Source organism: Molossus molossus, unplaced genomic scaffold (assembly GCF_014108415.1).
Source record: "Molossus molossus isolate mMolMol1 unplaced genomic scaffold, mMolMol1.p scaffold_m16_p_19, whole genome shotgun sequence".
NCBI classification, from domain to species: Eukaryota; Metazoa; Chordata; class Mammalia; order Chiroptera; family Molossidae; genus Molossus; species Molossus molossus.
The window spans coordinates 39643400-39657422 of record NW_023425354.1 but is presented as its reverse complement, the minus strand read 5'-3'; the positions used below and the strand labels follow the sequence as shown (position 1 = coordinate 39657422).

Sequence of the window (14023 nt, the reverse complement as noted above, 5' to 3'; positions counted from 1 at the left end):
TAGACTCTGCCACTCTTCTTCATTCCCTCTCCACCAGCCTTCCCTTCCCTTCCCCGCTCCAATCCCAATTTCTAAAGTAGTCGAGTTCACGCTGATGAAGAATTGCCGTTGTCCCTCTGTATGTGGCGGTATGAACTAACTTTGAAGTTTGAGCCCATTGAAAATGGTTCTGTGGGTAAGATGCAGCTTTTAAACTGCAGTGGCCATCGTGCTGGTCAGTACCCCAGGCCCCGATAGTCAGAGTTTAAAATTAGCCGTGGATGCTGGTTACAAATAGAGAGTCCCCTCGGGTGGATCATTAACATGACCCTGGAAGAGTTTCTAAGGGTCTTTTCCATTAGGAATCAAAGATTCCTTCTTACCATGTTGAGCTGGGAAGGAAAAGCATGCTGGGGGCAGGGAGGAAGGATAGTATTTTCCTACAGTCCTAAGTGACTGAGTAAAGAAGAGAAATTAAATCCCCTAGGACTGCTGAGCTTGTGGAGGGAGAGATGCTAGCGGGTGGCCGGGAGAACACCCTCTCAGCCTGGAAGCCAGGCCCCTCTGGGCGTGTTCCCAGCCAGTCTCTGAACGGAAAGAACCGTCAGAGCCTCCATACTGTCTGTCCTTTTTTTCCGGATTCATTATGGCATCTGCCCTTGGCCCCTGACTCTGCTCCTCTCCTGACTCGGGCCAGCTAGCTCCTGGGCTGAGCGCAAATCCCTGACCAGAGCAGCCAGAGCTCAGGCATTTTTCCTTCCTCCACACCCCGCCCCCAGCCTTGGGGTTCCGTCCTTCAGCTGTGTGGTCGGCAGTTTTGTGGGTCTGAGGTTGGGAAGATATCTGGCCTCCTGAATCCCTGCCTCTGCCCCTCTTTCCGCCTCCAGCCAGAGCTCAGGCGTCTGGTTGAGAAGGCACCTGGGCTCTGTGCTGAGGGAAACCATAGGGAGCCCAGAAGCAAGCCGGAGCCAGCCCTGGAACCACCCGTTCACCTACACCGAGTTCTGCTGGCCCCGCCGGCCCCCACACCAGTTACTCCCTCTCCTCGGCCACTGGGTCGGGGGCTCTTGTTCAGATCACTCCTTGTTCGAGCTAGAATGAGCCTCGTAGTTTAGCCTGAGTTGAATGAGCTAGATCTTTCTGTAACCAAGGCCATGATGCCACTGTTATGGGTGGACTTCTTTAGACGGCCCCAGTGGGTCGCATGGCTGGTCAGTGGGGGCAAGTGTACCCAGCTTTCACCCCCACAGAGACTCTTCATTCTTTTTTTTTGAGACTCTTCATTCTTAAAATTGTCACTGGCAGCTCTGACCCCAGTATACCCGTTGCCCAGGTCGGTAGCCCCAGTATTCCTGAATGCGCAGGCGCTCTGCCCTTCAGGGAGATCTGTGGGGTGCTTGCCTTCTGTGCTTTTCATGCTGGGTCCCCCAGCCCTGACCTGCCAATGACTTCTTTGTCTGCTCCCTCAGGTGAAGGAGGAGGACAAAACTCTGCTGAAGCCTGGCCCTCCTGGCAAGGAGGAAGGGGCTGTAAGTGCTTCTCCAAGACCCCCGTGTGTGGGTGTGTCCACTATAGCATAGACTGGGGGGCAGTTCCATGGAGCAGGCAGGCATGGGGGGGCCCCTTTCTATGTGGGTGGCTAGAAGGAAGGCCAGTAAAGGGGTAGAAAGTGCAGCCTGTGTGACGCTAACCTGGGGCAGGTGAAGGAGGTGGAAATGCCAAGGCACTTTGGGGACCTTCCCCAAACTCCCCACCCTTTACTTCCTACTTTAGTTCTGCTTTCCTAAGCCTTTGGGGCTGGAGGGGCTTAGGTGGGCCCCTTAGGTCGGGAGCACCAGAGGAGCAGCTGTTGGGACTCTTCATCCTGCTCTGGGTGGCACCAGACAAGGGCAGGGAGGAATTTCCCTGCAGCTGCTGCTGTCTCTTCCCAAGACCCCGTCAGCTGCCTGGTATGGATGACCTGGAGCAGGCTCCAGCTGCCCAGTGCCTCCAGCCACCCCCGCCCCCAGCCATCCCGCCTTGGAATAGAGACCCCGGATAAAGCTGGACTCTCTTAAGGCAAGAGAAGGGAGACAGTTCCGAAGAGCCAGGTCTAGAGCTGTGTAGTCAGGAGAGAGGGCTGCTGGCAGCCGGGGGTGGGGGTGTGCAGAACTCTGGGGCAGAGCTGGATCGCTCAACAGATCCGTGTTCCATTTCCCCAGATGGTGCCTGTCCCGCTCCCCCACTTCCTCGGGCAGAGACTTGATTAGCCAGGCATCGCGGCTTCTACCTAATCTGTAAACGATCCTGTGAGGCCAGCCTGTGATTTCAAAGGGATTTGCTTGAGATATGGGAGGGAGGGGTCATGGAGTATGCCAGATTTTTTTGGTGAAAATTACATGTAAGGTGCTTAGAAGACTGCCCAGCATATAATCAGCACCATATAAGTGTTAGCAGTTACCATCCTCATCATCATTGCCCTTGTCATCATCATCTGCAGTTAGAGGGGCGGGAGGAAAGCCAAAGAGAGGGGGCAGGGGAGTAGGACCCGGCAGCTAGGGCCACTGGCCAGCTCCGCAGTGCCCTGGCATGCCACTGAGCACGCTTGGCCCAAGAAGTTGAGGAAGAGCCCCTTCGAGCCCTCCCCTCCCCACTCCTGCAGGGCCACAATGCAGCTGGGGTCTGGGCTGAGGCCACTTGGCTCAGCTGTGCTCAGGACATGAGGCAACCTCCACATGGCAGCCAGAGGTCTGCCCACTCTGAGCATCTGTCTACATCTAAACAGAGATGGCAGGCAGCCCCTCACAAAGCCCAGCGCCCAGGTATACCCTAGAACCAAGGTCATTGTTTTGGGGAACAGGGGCACAAGCGCAGCTCGTCAGTGGCAGGGCTTTGCCTGACCAGCAAGGAGCCCCTCAGTTGACCTTGCTTCCCCCAGGCATTGTGGATAGTTTTGCAGGAAACTCTGCCCTGCCATTAGCCAGCCTGGCCTTCCCAGTGCCAGTCCTTTGGGCCCACAGCCAGTTCCCTCCAGCGCTGGGGGAAGGGTAGGTGCACCAGGGGGAGTGTGCAAGCATACCCACTTAGTTCCTGGGTGCCCAGAGGCTGCGAGGCAGGCTGAGCCAGGGCCTCAGCTCCAGGGCAGAGTGGAGTGATGGCAGGTTGAGAGCTTAACCTTTGTGGGCCACAGCTGCCTCCTCTTCTCCCGTGATTCCACACGTGCACTCTGGGAGCCAGGAGGTTTCCAGCCCTTGAGAGGTTTGCAGGAGGAAAACTGCAGAGAGACTGACAGAAGCAGGCAGAGGGGGAAGCTTCCTGGGTTTCTGCAGCCCTTGAGAATGTGGGCGAGGAGCAGACAGCAGACGGGGAGCAGACAGTGGCTGCAGACCAGAGGAGCGGGGAGGGAGGAGGCGTGGTCTATCTTAGGACCAGGAATTGCTCCCTGACCATTGCCCAGACAACGAGGTGATAGAGGGACCACAGAGGCAGGAAGCCCCCGAGTGAGGCCTCGGAATTGGTTGTGTGACCTCTCCATGGTCCGCCTCTGCTGTGTTCGGGCTGTGAGGGAGTGAGCTCGCCTGGCCTGGGGCTTGGTTGCTGCCCTGCCAGAAAGCCAGTAACTCTGGGGTGCCTCGTGGGCCTCCAGGCGCTCTGTGCTGGCTTCTCACGGCTCCCTGCTCCGCCTGGGGACAGATGGCAGGTGGCAGCAGTACCTGCTTGTGCTTTGTGACGAGAAGCACCACAGTCTTAGAGGCAGCGGCCCTGTCCGGGTGATGGAAAGCCTCCTGGAGCTGGGCGTTGTTTGGTGCATGGGTGGAAGGTCTGTGTCAGGCCTGGGCGCAAGGCCCACCTACTTCCTCTGCATGGGGTGGGCAGGGACACAGGGGCTGACGCTAATGTGTACCTATATCTGTGTGACTGTAGCCAGAGGGCAGCTCCAAGGACGGCAGTGGCCCATCTAGGAGTCCGCAGCCTTCCACCAGCCCTGTACCCGCAGTCACCTCCCAGAGAACCAAGAGCCCTGTGCCCACAGTGGCCATGAATGGCGTGGGGGCTACCTCGGCAGAAGGCCCCGGCGAGGAGGCCCCAGGCCTGTCCCGGAAGAAGGTGGCGAGTGCAGTGAGGAAGGTGGTGAACAAGGTGCTGCCTGGTGAGGAGCCTGGCAGTGCCAAGGAGCCTCCGAGCAGAGGGGTCAGGTCCCCTGAGCACCCAGCTCGAGGCAAGAAGGGAGAAAAGGCAGCCCCTGGTCCCAAGCCACCACCTCCTCCTCCTCCTCCCGCTGCTCCACCTAAGCCTGAAGCGAAGAAGGAGACAGGCAAGGACGAGCTCTCCGTGGGCCTGCGGAGCCTGATGTCTCGGGGCAGGGGCAAAGACCACAAGCCCCGTAACAGGCAGTCTCCTGGGAAGGGGGAAAAGCCCTCCAGCCAGGAGCCAGGCTCCTCAGAGAAACCAGGCTCCCCAGAGGTGGCGGACGCCCCAGCCAAGCCTGGAACCCCAGAGAAGCAGTGCTCCCCAGCCCCACTGGAAGAGCTGGCTGACTCAGGCTCCGCTGGCCCGAAGGTGAACCTCCCCGGATTGCAGCAGTGCAAGTCATCCGTCCCTGACGTGCAGCAGGAGGTACCCAAGTGTGTCACTAACCTCTCATGCCCCTCACCACCCTTGCTCGAGGTCCAGGCACCCTCACAACCGGCTTCCCCAGGGCTCCTCCACCAGCCCCGCATGACGAGAGGCGAGGCCCGGGCCTCTGCTGGTGGCCGGGCTGCATGGCTTTTCTGGACTGAGTGCAGAGCCCGTGGTGGCTGGGCTCTGCACGGGGACCTGCTAACCAGCATGCTACGATGCTACTGTGCTGTGGGACTCAGGGCCTGGTCCTCAGCTACATGGGGTCAGCTTGAGGCTTCAGACCCCACATCAAGATCCAGAGTCTTAGCGAGGGCGGGAAGACAGAACTTCGGAAGTCGGGCGGCCTGTGTGCGTTCACATCCCAGCCACTCGTCCCTGTGGGATCTCAGCAAGGTCCCATCTCCGAGCCTTCGTCTGCCAAGTGGGGACAACACAGGCCTTCAGTTCGTTCTCTGAAGCTCATGGGGCCAGAAGTATTTTGGAAATTAGTAATGTTATATTTTAGAGTATCATGCAGTGTACGTGATGAGCAGCAACTGATAAACCCACTAATATTTCCACAGCAAAACCTATGAATGCTCACGCTGCAGAGAGATAGAATACAAACAGGTTTTGCCACCAAAATAGTTAAGAAGAATCTTTTTGTTCTGGGATTTGGGAATTGCTTTGAAGGGTTCCTGTGGAGGTTAGAAATGATTCAGGTAATGACTGCTCCCAGCTCAGTCCCTGGCATGGTGGGTGCTCCATAAACAAACAGTAGTATTGATAGTGATGCTAATGACAGTAGTTACTGATTCCGTCATTGCTGTCACTGCCTTCGGGCCTGGCCAACAGGCCCCTCTGGCAGCAGGACTCTAGAGGAGCCCTGTGCCCAGGTGGCTAACGAGCACAGTGGGCCCCCTTCGGATTTGGGCCCCTGTCTGTCCACAAAGTGCCCGCTGGGTGGGACAGGAGGCTGAGAGGCTGGCCGAGGGAGGAACAAGGATGATCCGTTCAGCCCTTTCCCTTGGCAGGTGATGCCTGCTTGTCTGGTCCTTGGGTTGAGAACAGTTTCTCTTTAAACTTTCCCATTTTATAGACCCTTCTGAGGCCTCACAGAGCGTGTGTGGGGAGGAGGGGTGTTGTACTCCTCTGTGCTCTTGCATGCTCCTGGCTGGAAGAGGGGGGCAGGGCACAGCCTGAAGGCCTGTCCTGTCTCCAAGCCCCAGGATTCCTAAGGCCCCAGAACCCGTGTGGCTCCCACCCCATTCTTCTCGGGTTTTGCAAACCTAGAGAGGAGCAGGCTGCAGCTCTCCCCACCCCTCCTGGCTCACTCTGAATCAGACAAGTGACCTGGTACACAGGAGTTGGCAGGGGCGTTTTGGCTTGACGGGCAGGGCATGAGGTGAACCATCCATCAGTCCCTGAGTAAACTTCTAAGGAGCCGAGCATCATGTGCCTGTTCCTGGGCCGGCTGCCCTCCCTCTGGCTCCCTGTCCTGCCACCTCTCACCAGGGTGGAGTTGGGGGCTAAAAAGAGCTCTGCTTGGGGTTCAGCCACCTGTCACCTGTTCTGATGGCGTGGGTCAGAGGGTATATGGCAGAGCAGGGCCATCCTGGTGCTGAAGTGGTTAAGACGGTGAGAAGAAATAACTCCAGAACTCTCAGGCACCTGCTCTTTCTTTCTTATCTGATCGTTTACAAGCTCAAATTGGTGCCTGGCTGGCCTTCCTGATGCTACTTCACTTACCCACTGGGTCCTAGTGGCTTCCTGGGCTAGAAGCTTGGCATGCTGTGTCCCCACCACTCCCGGGCCGGGACTAATGGTGGTTTAACCTCTAGGCAGGAGCTGCCCCCGAGGCCCGGCTGACCCCCGCAGAGGAGGCCCACCAGCGGCTTGAGAGGATCTTCACAGCTTGTGTAATGCCGCTCTCGTGTGTGGTCCCCAGGCCCCGGCTCCTTGTCCCTGAGGCTGGTGGCCAGACTGTGTGTGTGTCTGTGTGTGTGGAGCACCTGCTAGGGAAGAGTGCCCGTGGCATCCTGGGACCCTCACTGTGGGCTTCCCACTTCAAGAAGGGAGAGAAGGGCTCTGTGGAGGGGTCTGAGCACAGTGAGGCCTTCCCTCCAGCGAGCGCAGAGCCGGTGGGATGGGCAGCTCTTGGCTGGAGATCTAGCCCCTTCTCTGGACCTGTTCTCTTGCCATAGAGGACATGTCTTGGGGCCAAGGTCTGATGGGTATTGAGGTGGGGAGCTGACACTCCCCTTTTTTGATGCCCTGGCTTTCCACACCCAGGTGGGCCTGTTAACTTGTCCATTTCTAACAGGCAAGGTCCAGGGCCTGGCTGACTCCCCTTCCTCTCCAGAAAGACCTTTAAGTGACCAGATAGAGGCAGAGAGGTCAAGGTGCCTTGATACTTGGGCAGTTGGCACGTGGATGGGGTGATGGCTCCATTTGCCATGGGTAGTGTGCCCACCTGGGCGTGGTATACTGGTGCTGTGGGGGTTTGAGGGAGGGTCCTAGACCTGGGGCTGCTGGTGGTCTTGTTGTATGAGAGGTGCAGGGATGAAATCTTTGGCAGGGGGAGTGGCACCCCTGGGTATGTGTTTGGAGGCCAAGGACAGCCCTGTCCTGGGGTTTGATGGGTGCAGGGGAGCTAGGCTGGAAAATGCCCTGGAAAAGAGCTCCCGGGGAACAAGGCCCTGGATATTGTCAGGTGGCCTGGCCTGGCAGCACACAGAAGAGCAGCCTAATTCAGAATTGGCCAGCCTAGGAGAGACTGTGGCCAGGGTGGCATACTTTTACCCTGAGTTCAATTCACCTGCCCAGGCCAACAACTCCCCTCCTGGTGCTAAGCAACTCCCACCTACACCCCACACCTTGGGCAGCCTGAGAGCGCCCGCCCACGTGGCCCCGGGTGCTTGCTGAAGGGGACATGCCGATGGTCTGCTTGTCTTCACCCCTCTTCTTCTCTCTTCTTTGCTTGCCGCTGGTAGCTGGACCCTGAGGCCGCCTCTCCTGCCCACAGCCAGGTAGGGTGTTCCTGTCCCCCTCAGGAGCCCTCCGCTTCCTCCGGTGACTACCTGCCACCCCTGGCCTGTACCTGGGCTGGCGTCTGTGCTCGGGCCTCATGCTGGAGTGTAAGGCCTCTTTCCCTTCTGGTCCCCAACTGTCATCTGGCGGGATCCTCCTGGGAGGCAGTGCAAGGAGTTTGAGATGGGGCAGCTCTGTGTGAAGCGCTGGAGGAGTGTCTAAACTAAATGTCACCCCTCGAGTTTGGCCTCTGTGGCGCAAGGTTCTTAGCCACTACAGCCCAAGGGCCTGGCCAGAGTTTTGGTTTCTAGGTGTTTCAATTCTGCTCACTCTGGGTAGAGAAAGCTGAACCACCCCCAGCCCCAGCCCCAGCCTGAAGATATGGCGTTCTCTGTCTCCACCTGCTGGCCAATTTGGGAAACCCACCCTCGGATTAGCTCTTAAAAAGTTATAGGCCATGTCCCTTTGATGTCACCATATGCATCAGTCTTCAAACACCTGACCTGTAGAACATGCCCATTCAAGACAAAGGTTTCACCTGTCTTGTGTGATTTAAAAAACAAACAACAACAAAAAAACCCTGTAATTTTGTTTTATAAAGTTACATTTCTTCAAATATAACACACTAGCCATTTTTAATGTCTTCACTTGATTTAAAATATTGACACCCCTTAGTGGTCCTCCTGATCGAAGGGTAGTTTCACTGGTCCTGATGGCCAGAGTTTGGGGATCTCTGGGGCAGTCAGTGAGGGAGACGTTCTCTGAAGCTGGAGCCCAGCCTGAGAGTAGAACCCAGATCTCTTTCAGCTGTAAGAAATGTGACAAAGAAAATGCTTCCTGTCATTCTGTTTTCTTGTCCTCCATCCCTCTCAGGGCTCAGGATTACAAAGCCCCAGGTCTCATGAGGGTGGGGGACTCTAGGAGACTAATTGTACTTCAGAGCCGGCGGGTGGGGGGCAGCCTGATGGCTGCGCCATGCCATTGGGGGGTGACCATCCCCCCAGCAGGGCCACTGGATGACCTGCGCCTTTTGCCCACACACAACAAAAGGAGCCTGGCGCACCTGTCTCCTTCCTGTTTGCCAAGTTGTCGCCCCCCCACCCCGGCACCCTTTCTGTCCAGCCTAGGTCTTCTCATGGAGTGCCAGGTTTGGCAGCCCCATGCCCTGACAGAGCCTGCAAATGCTTCTTTCTGATTGGTGACCACTTGGGGCCTCCAGGGGCTCCCAGCTCCTCCATACCCATTCTGCTGCCCATCCACGTGGCATGCAAGTCTCCTCCTGTGTTTCGCAGAGCAGTGCTGCCCCTCCCCACCCACCTCGTGTCTCTGGTCATGCCCTTGTGTGGCCTTAGCATGTCCACCCAGGCCTGTGTGCGTGCCGCCTTCTGAGGAGGTGCGGAGTAGGAGCAGGGAGGCTGGCAAGTGCATCTGGGCATTGCCCCTGCCCAGGGGAGCACCCTCTGGAGGGGAAGACCAGGCCGAGACTAGGACCCCGGCCCACTTACCATTTTGCACTGCAAAGTTTCAGCAGACACTCTCTCTCAGGTCTTTAGGAAATGCCCTTCCCCAGCTGGGTGAAGGAGGGCCTGTCAGGATTCGGGAGGAGCTGGGCCTGAAAGGTCACAGCAGCTGTGGCCCAGGGTGAGAGGTGTGGGCTTAGGATACCAGTCCCACAGGCTCAGCAGGGAGGTGGGGGGCGGTGCTGAAGGTAGAACCTGCTGATTGGCTTTCCTGGTATCACTCTCTCCTGGGTCCATGCTCCCTGTGCCACTGTCCTGCCGGACCCTCGAGGCTGGCATAGTCACTAGCTCTGTGTCCTTGTCTTCAGGGGTCCTCAGGACCACCACTACCACCTGGCTTCCCCACCTTTTTCCTCTGACACCTCTCATGTCCCTGTTCTGTGTCTACCACCCAATTGTTCCCCTTGCCCAGTGGCTCACCTGGAAACCGTCCCCCTCAAATTCTCCCCTCTCCTGTTGTCCTTGTCTCTGTTTTCCAGAATTGGGCCTGACTATGTCTTCTTCCCTCCCTCTGATAGGTAAAGACAGAAGAGCAGGTTGCAGCCGAGGAGGCCTGGCACGAGACAGAGAAGGTGTGGCTGGTCCATAAGGATGGCTTCTCGCTGGGTGAGCCTGGGGAGGCCGGGGCAGATGCCTGGGCCTCTTACGTTTCAGGGCTGGTGTGCCTTCTGCATCTGCTGAGGGCTGGGTGGTGAGTGAGGAGAGGCTGGGGATACAGTGGGGAGGAGGCAGGACCATAAAGGGCCCCAAAAGAGTAGCAAAGCCTTCCCAGGCCCACGTCTGACTGTCTGCCCCATTCTGCAGCCAGTCAGCTCAAATCCCAGGAGCTCAGCTTGCCTGAGGGGAAGGTGCGCGTGAAGCTGGACCACGATGGAGCCATCCTGGATGTGGATGAGGATGACGTAGAGAAGGTCAGCAGGAGGCTGAGGGAGGGCACAGGGGGTGGGCTGAGCAGGGCAGACCTGTCCGCTGGCAGTGCAGACAGGTTCTGCTTCTTCAGTGCCCTCCTGCCTGTCCTGTCATAGGCTAATGCTCCGTCCTGCGACCGGCTGGAGGATCTGGCCTCGCTGGTGTACCTCAACGAGCCCAGCGTCCTGCACACACTGCGCCAGCGCTATGGCGCCAGCCTGCTCCACACGTATGCTGGCCCCAGCCTGCTCGTCCTCAGCCCCCGCGGGGCCCCCGCCATGTACTCCGAGAAGGTGCGATGCCTCCTAAGCTACCATGGTGCCTCATGGGCCCACCCACCCACTACCAACTCTACCTTTTCTGGCTCTGCCCCTTCCCCTTGGCATCCCACTGAGATCCTGTTCACTCTCTCAGTTGAACTTGGGAAGAGGAGTCATTTCAAGGGGTGAGGACAGAAAGCCCTTCCCTCACCTCTAACAGAGGCCAGAGCTTGGCTAGAGTCTGCATTTGCTTGCATGGCCTTAGCCTCGGAGCCCTTTGCTACCCTGGAACGAAAGGCCCAGAAAGATGAGGACCTGGGGGTGAGGGGTGTCTAGGGGGACCAGCTAAGAGCCTATCCATTCTCCCTTCCCTCTCCCGCCCAAGGTGATGCACATGTTCAAGGGGTGTCGGCGGGAGGACATGGCACCCCACATCTATGCCGTGGCCCAGACCGCATACAGAGCAATGCTGATGAGCCGTCAGGACCAGTCCATCATCCTCCTGGGCAGCAGTGGCAGTGGCAAGACCACCAGCTGCCAGCATCTGGTGCAGTACCTGGCCACCATCGCAGGCACCAGCGGGAACAAAGTGTTTTCCGGTGAGGCAGGGACAACTGAGAGATGGGCTTGGGGGAGCGGGTGGGGGTGGAGACCCTTCCTAGGTACAAGCCTTTTTCTCCCTGGCCTCTCCGTGGCCCTGGCTTCGCTGATGGCCCCTGGGTCTGTCTTCCACAGTGGAGAAGTGGCAGGCTCTGTACACCCTCCTGGAAGCCTTTGGGAACAGCCCCACCATCATGAACGGCAATGCCACCCGCTTCTCCCAGATCCTCTCCCTGGACTTTGACCAAGCTGGCCAGGTGGCCTCAGCCTCCATTCAGGTGAGGGGACACTTGGGGTAGTAGGAGACTGACCACCTGGTTTCATGCCCTAGAAATCAGGCTCTCTCCTCTGCCTCATTTTCCTGGGCTCTGGCCCAAAAGAAACGGGCTCTGGCACCGGCGGGGCTGGCCTGCTGTGCCCGAGCCTTCACCATTCTGCTCCCTGTGCCCCTCTCCTGGGTGGGGCACAGCTCCGCTGCCTACCTAACCCTGCCCCAGGCCCAGCCCCGTTCTCAGGGGCTTCTCTCAAGCAGGTGTAACCGAGGGAAGACTGGCTTGTCAGTAAAGTCAGCCGGCCAAGGCTGACTCCCTTCTTTGCTACATGAAATCCCTCAGCACAGTGTCCAGCTTCCCTCGAAGGCTGTGCCTGGGGACTGGGCAGAGTGGCAGAGTCCCTCCTGAGCTGGGCCTGTCGTCTTCCCCCCGGCCCTGGCTTCTGCCTGGGTTTGCCCCGGAGGTGATCTGACCTCTGGTTGAGCACTTGGAGAATAACAGGCAGCCGCTTGTTCTCACGGGCCCGGGCCTCTGTCGTGGGGTGGGAGAGGCTTCTCCTGGCACTGCCCTCCTCTGCCCACACCCTTCATGTTACGTACAGACGATGCTTCTGGAGAAGCTGCGCGTGGCTCGGCGCCCGGCCAGTGAGGCCACGTTCAATGTCTTCTACTACCTGCTGGCCTGTGGGGATGGCACCCTCAGGTGAGATGGGACAGCGGGAACAGGGCGCGTGCTGTGGGCTCCAGCCCCCTGGAGTCCCTAGACCTTGCTCCTTGATTCCATCGTGAACCATTGTGTGCCTGCTACACTGGCTTCTGAGCTAGGCCCTGAGCAACTCCCTGGCCCTGGGCACAGGGGTCTGGTTATGTGTGAGAAACACAATTAACCCTTCAGCGTTCCCAGTGCCTACCTAGGCTCTCTGCTACCCATGAAGCCAGGCCTAGAGAGGAAAGCACCCCGAGATGCAGGGGACCAGGGACTTGCCTACAGTCACACAGCTGGTAGGGAGCTGAGCTGGTCCACACTTGGGCCAAAAGCCTCAGTGCCCTCCCTCTAAGCTGGCCCTCCCTGCCCCTGTGTTGGCTTCCCTGCGAGGCTCTTCCCTTTAGACCTTCAGACTTGTCTGTGTTCACTGAAAAAGGGATAAATGATAAGGCTGAGTGAGCAGCCCCAGGCATTATCTTCTCTAGCTCTTGTAACTGAGGACACAGTCTCTGTGCTGGCTGGACTGGCCCTTCAGGCAGGTTCCCTGCTGCTTTCCAGGAGGCTGGCTCAGCACTCTCCAGGGCCTCTCTGGTGACCTGTCCTAGGGAGTATGGTGCTCTGACCAGGCACCCACGCCGGTTGAGAAAGGCAGTAGCAGCTGGCCGGATGGTAGGGCATGGTGGGCAGACAGAACTCAGGGTCTAGAGCTGAGTTTGTCTGTCTCTACCCTGGCAGGGAGATGGCGTTGGCATAGGGACTGAGCACTATGCTGATGCCTCATTTGTGCCCGTAGGACAGAACTCCACCTGAACCACTTGGCAGAGAACAATGTGTTCGGGATTGTGCCGCTGGCCAAGGTAAGGGGCCCATGGGGATGGGTTGACAGCCCTGGGCCTTGGGGATTAAAGAAGCCTCAAGTGCCTGACCAGTGTGGCTCAGTTGGTTGGAGCATCATCTCATATACTGAAAGGTTGCAGGTTCGATTCCTGGTCAAGGCACATACCTAGGCTACGGGTTTGATTCCTGGTCGGGGCGCCTACGGGAAGGCAACTGATTGATAATTCTCTCTCACACCAGTATTTCTCTCTCTCTTCTCCTCTCTCTAAAGTCAATAAGCATGTCCTCTGGTGAGGATTAAACCAAAAAAAAGCCTCAAATGGATTGGAGGGCCCATGGGAATAGCAGGAGCCTAGCTCCAGCTGGGTGGCTCTACCCTAGCCCTGCCCTCCCCGAGGGACTGGCAGCATAGGGGTATGTGGGGTGAGGGGTGGGGGGTGGTGACAGCCCTCTGAGATCTGATGCCTGTGTGCCTGTCCGTCTGTCCCTGCAGCCTGAGGAGAAGCAGAAGGCAGCTCAGCAGTTCAGTAAGCTGCAGACAGCCATGAAGGTGCTGGGCATCTCTCCCGACGAACAGAAGGCTTGCTGGCTCATCCTGGCTGCCATCTACCACCTGGGGGCTGCAGGAGCCACCAAAGGTAACCTGCAGTGGGTCCCAACAGCCTGGCTTGTCACCCAGGAGATTTTGGGGGGACCTTCCCACTCCCAGTTTGTCCTTGCCCAGCACAGACTCATCTGTTATCAGATACCTCACTTTCACCATACCTCTTCCCAGCCCCCCACATCAGAGCAGAAGGCTCCCAACACCCAGCGAAGCGTCTCTGCTATTGAGGCCTGGATTAGGTGGCAGAGACTGGACACTGTGAAAGCAGGGTGGGTTGGGGGCTTGGAGTCTGAGGGGAAACAGAAGGACCCCAACTCAGAGCAGCCCCCCTGGAATAACTCTCCTTCTTATTCCCTTCCTGACAGAAGTCCCTGAGGAGCAAGAGGGTAACTGATTTTGGCCCCTCCCTGGGGTGTAGGGGCCACCTGGCCCCATCTTGGTGCTTGCCCTGGGCTCTCTCTGGGCTTGTTCTGTTGTAATGAAGGGGACTGGCCTGGGAACCTCAGGGTTGAGGGTGGAGAGGGCACCTACTGGCTGTGGGGCTTCTTGGAGACCCCGAAATAGCTGCTTCTATTTGTTTTGCATCCAGATCCTAGAATCTGTCACAATGCCCCCATGGGGCTTAGATGGGGTAGGGTGGGCTTGCTTCCTGGGACCTCCTAAGGCCAGTTTCCCGAGTCTACCCTTCTCTCCACTGGTTTGGTAGCAGGTGTCTTTTCTTCTTGC

General features: G+C 58.0%; 1 protein-coding gene across 4 annotated transcripts in view; it reads left to right on the top strand.

Moving 5' to 3' along the window:
* The window catches only part of MYO18A (myosin XVIIIA), an 86410-nt gene that overhangs the window by 30072 nt on the left and 42315 nt on the right, over positions 1-14023 (top strand). For 2 of the 4 annotated variants that reach the window (XM_036267880.1, XM_036267878.1), the window contains exons 2-10: positions 9629-9716; positions 9915-10021; positions 10136-10312; positions 10665-10878; positions 11015-11157; positions 11753-11853; positions 12650-12713; positions 13187-13331; positions 13663-13683. In XM_036267880.1, the coding sequence (XP_036123773.1) occupies positions 9629-9716; positions 9915-10021; positions 10136-10312; positions 10665-10878; positions 11015-11157; positions 11753-11853; positions 12650-12713; positions 13187-13331; positions 13663-13683 (1060 nt within the window). The remainder of the gene's footprint in view (positions 1-9628; positions 9717-9914; positions 10022-10135; positions 10313-10664; positions 10879-11014; positions 11158-11752; positions 11854-12649; positions 12714-13186; positions 13332-13662; positions 13684-14023) is intronic. The other 2 variants (XM_036267882.1, XM_036267879.1) reach the window with 1 other exon arrangement.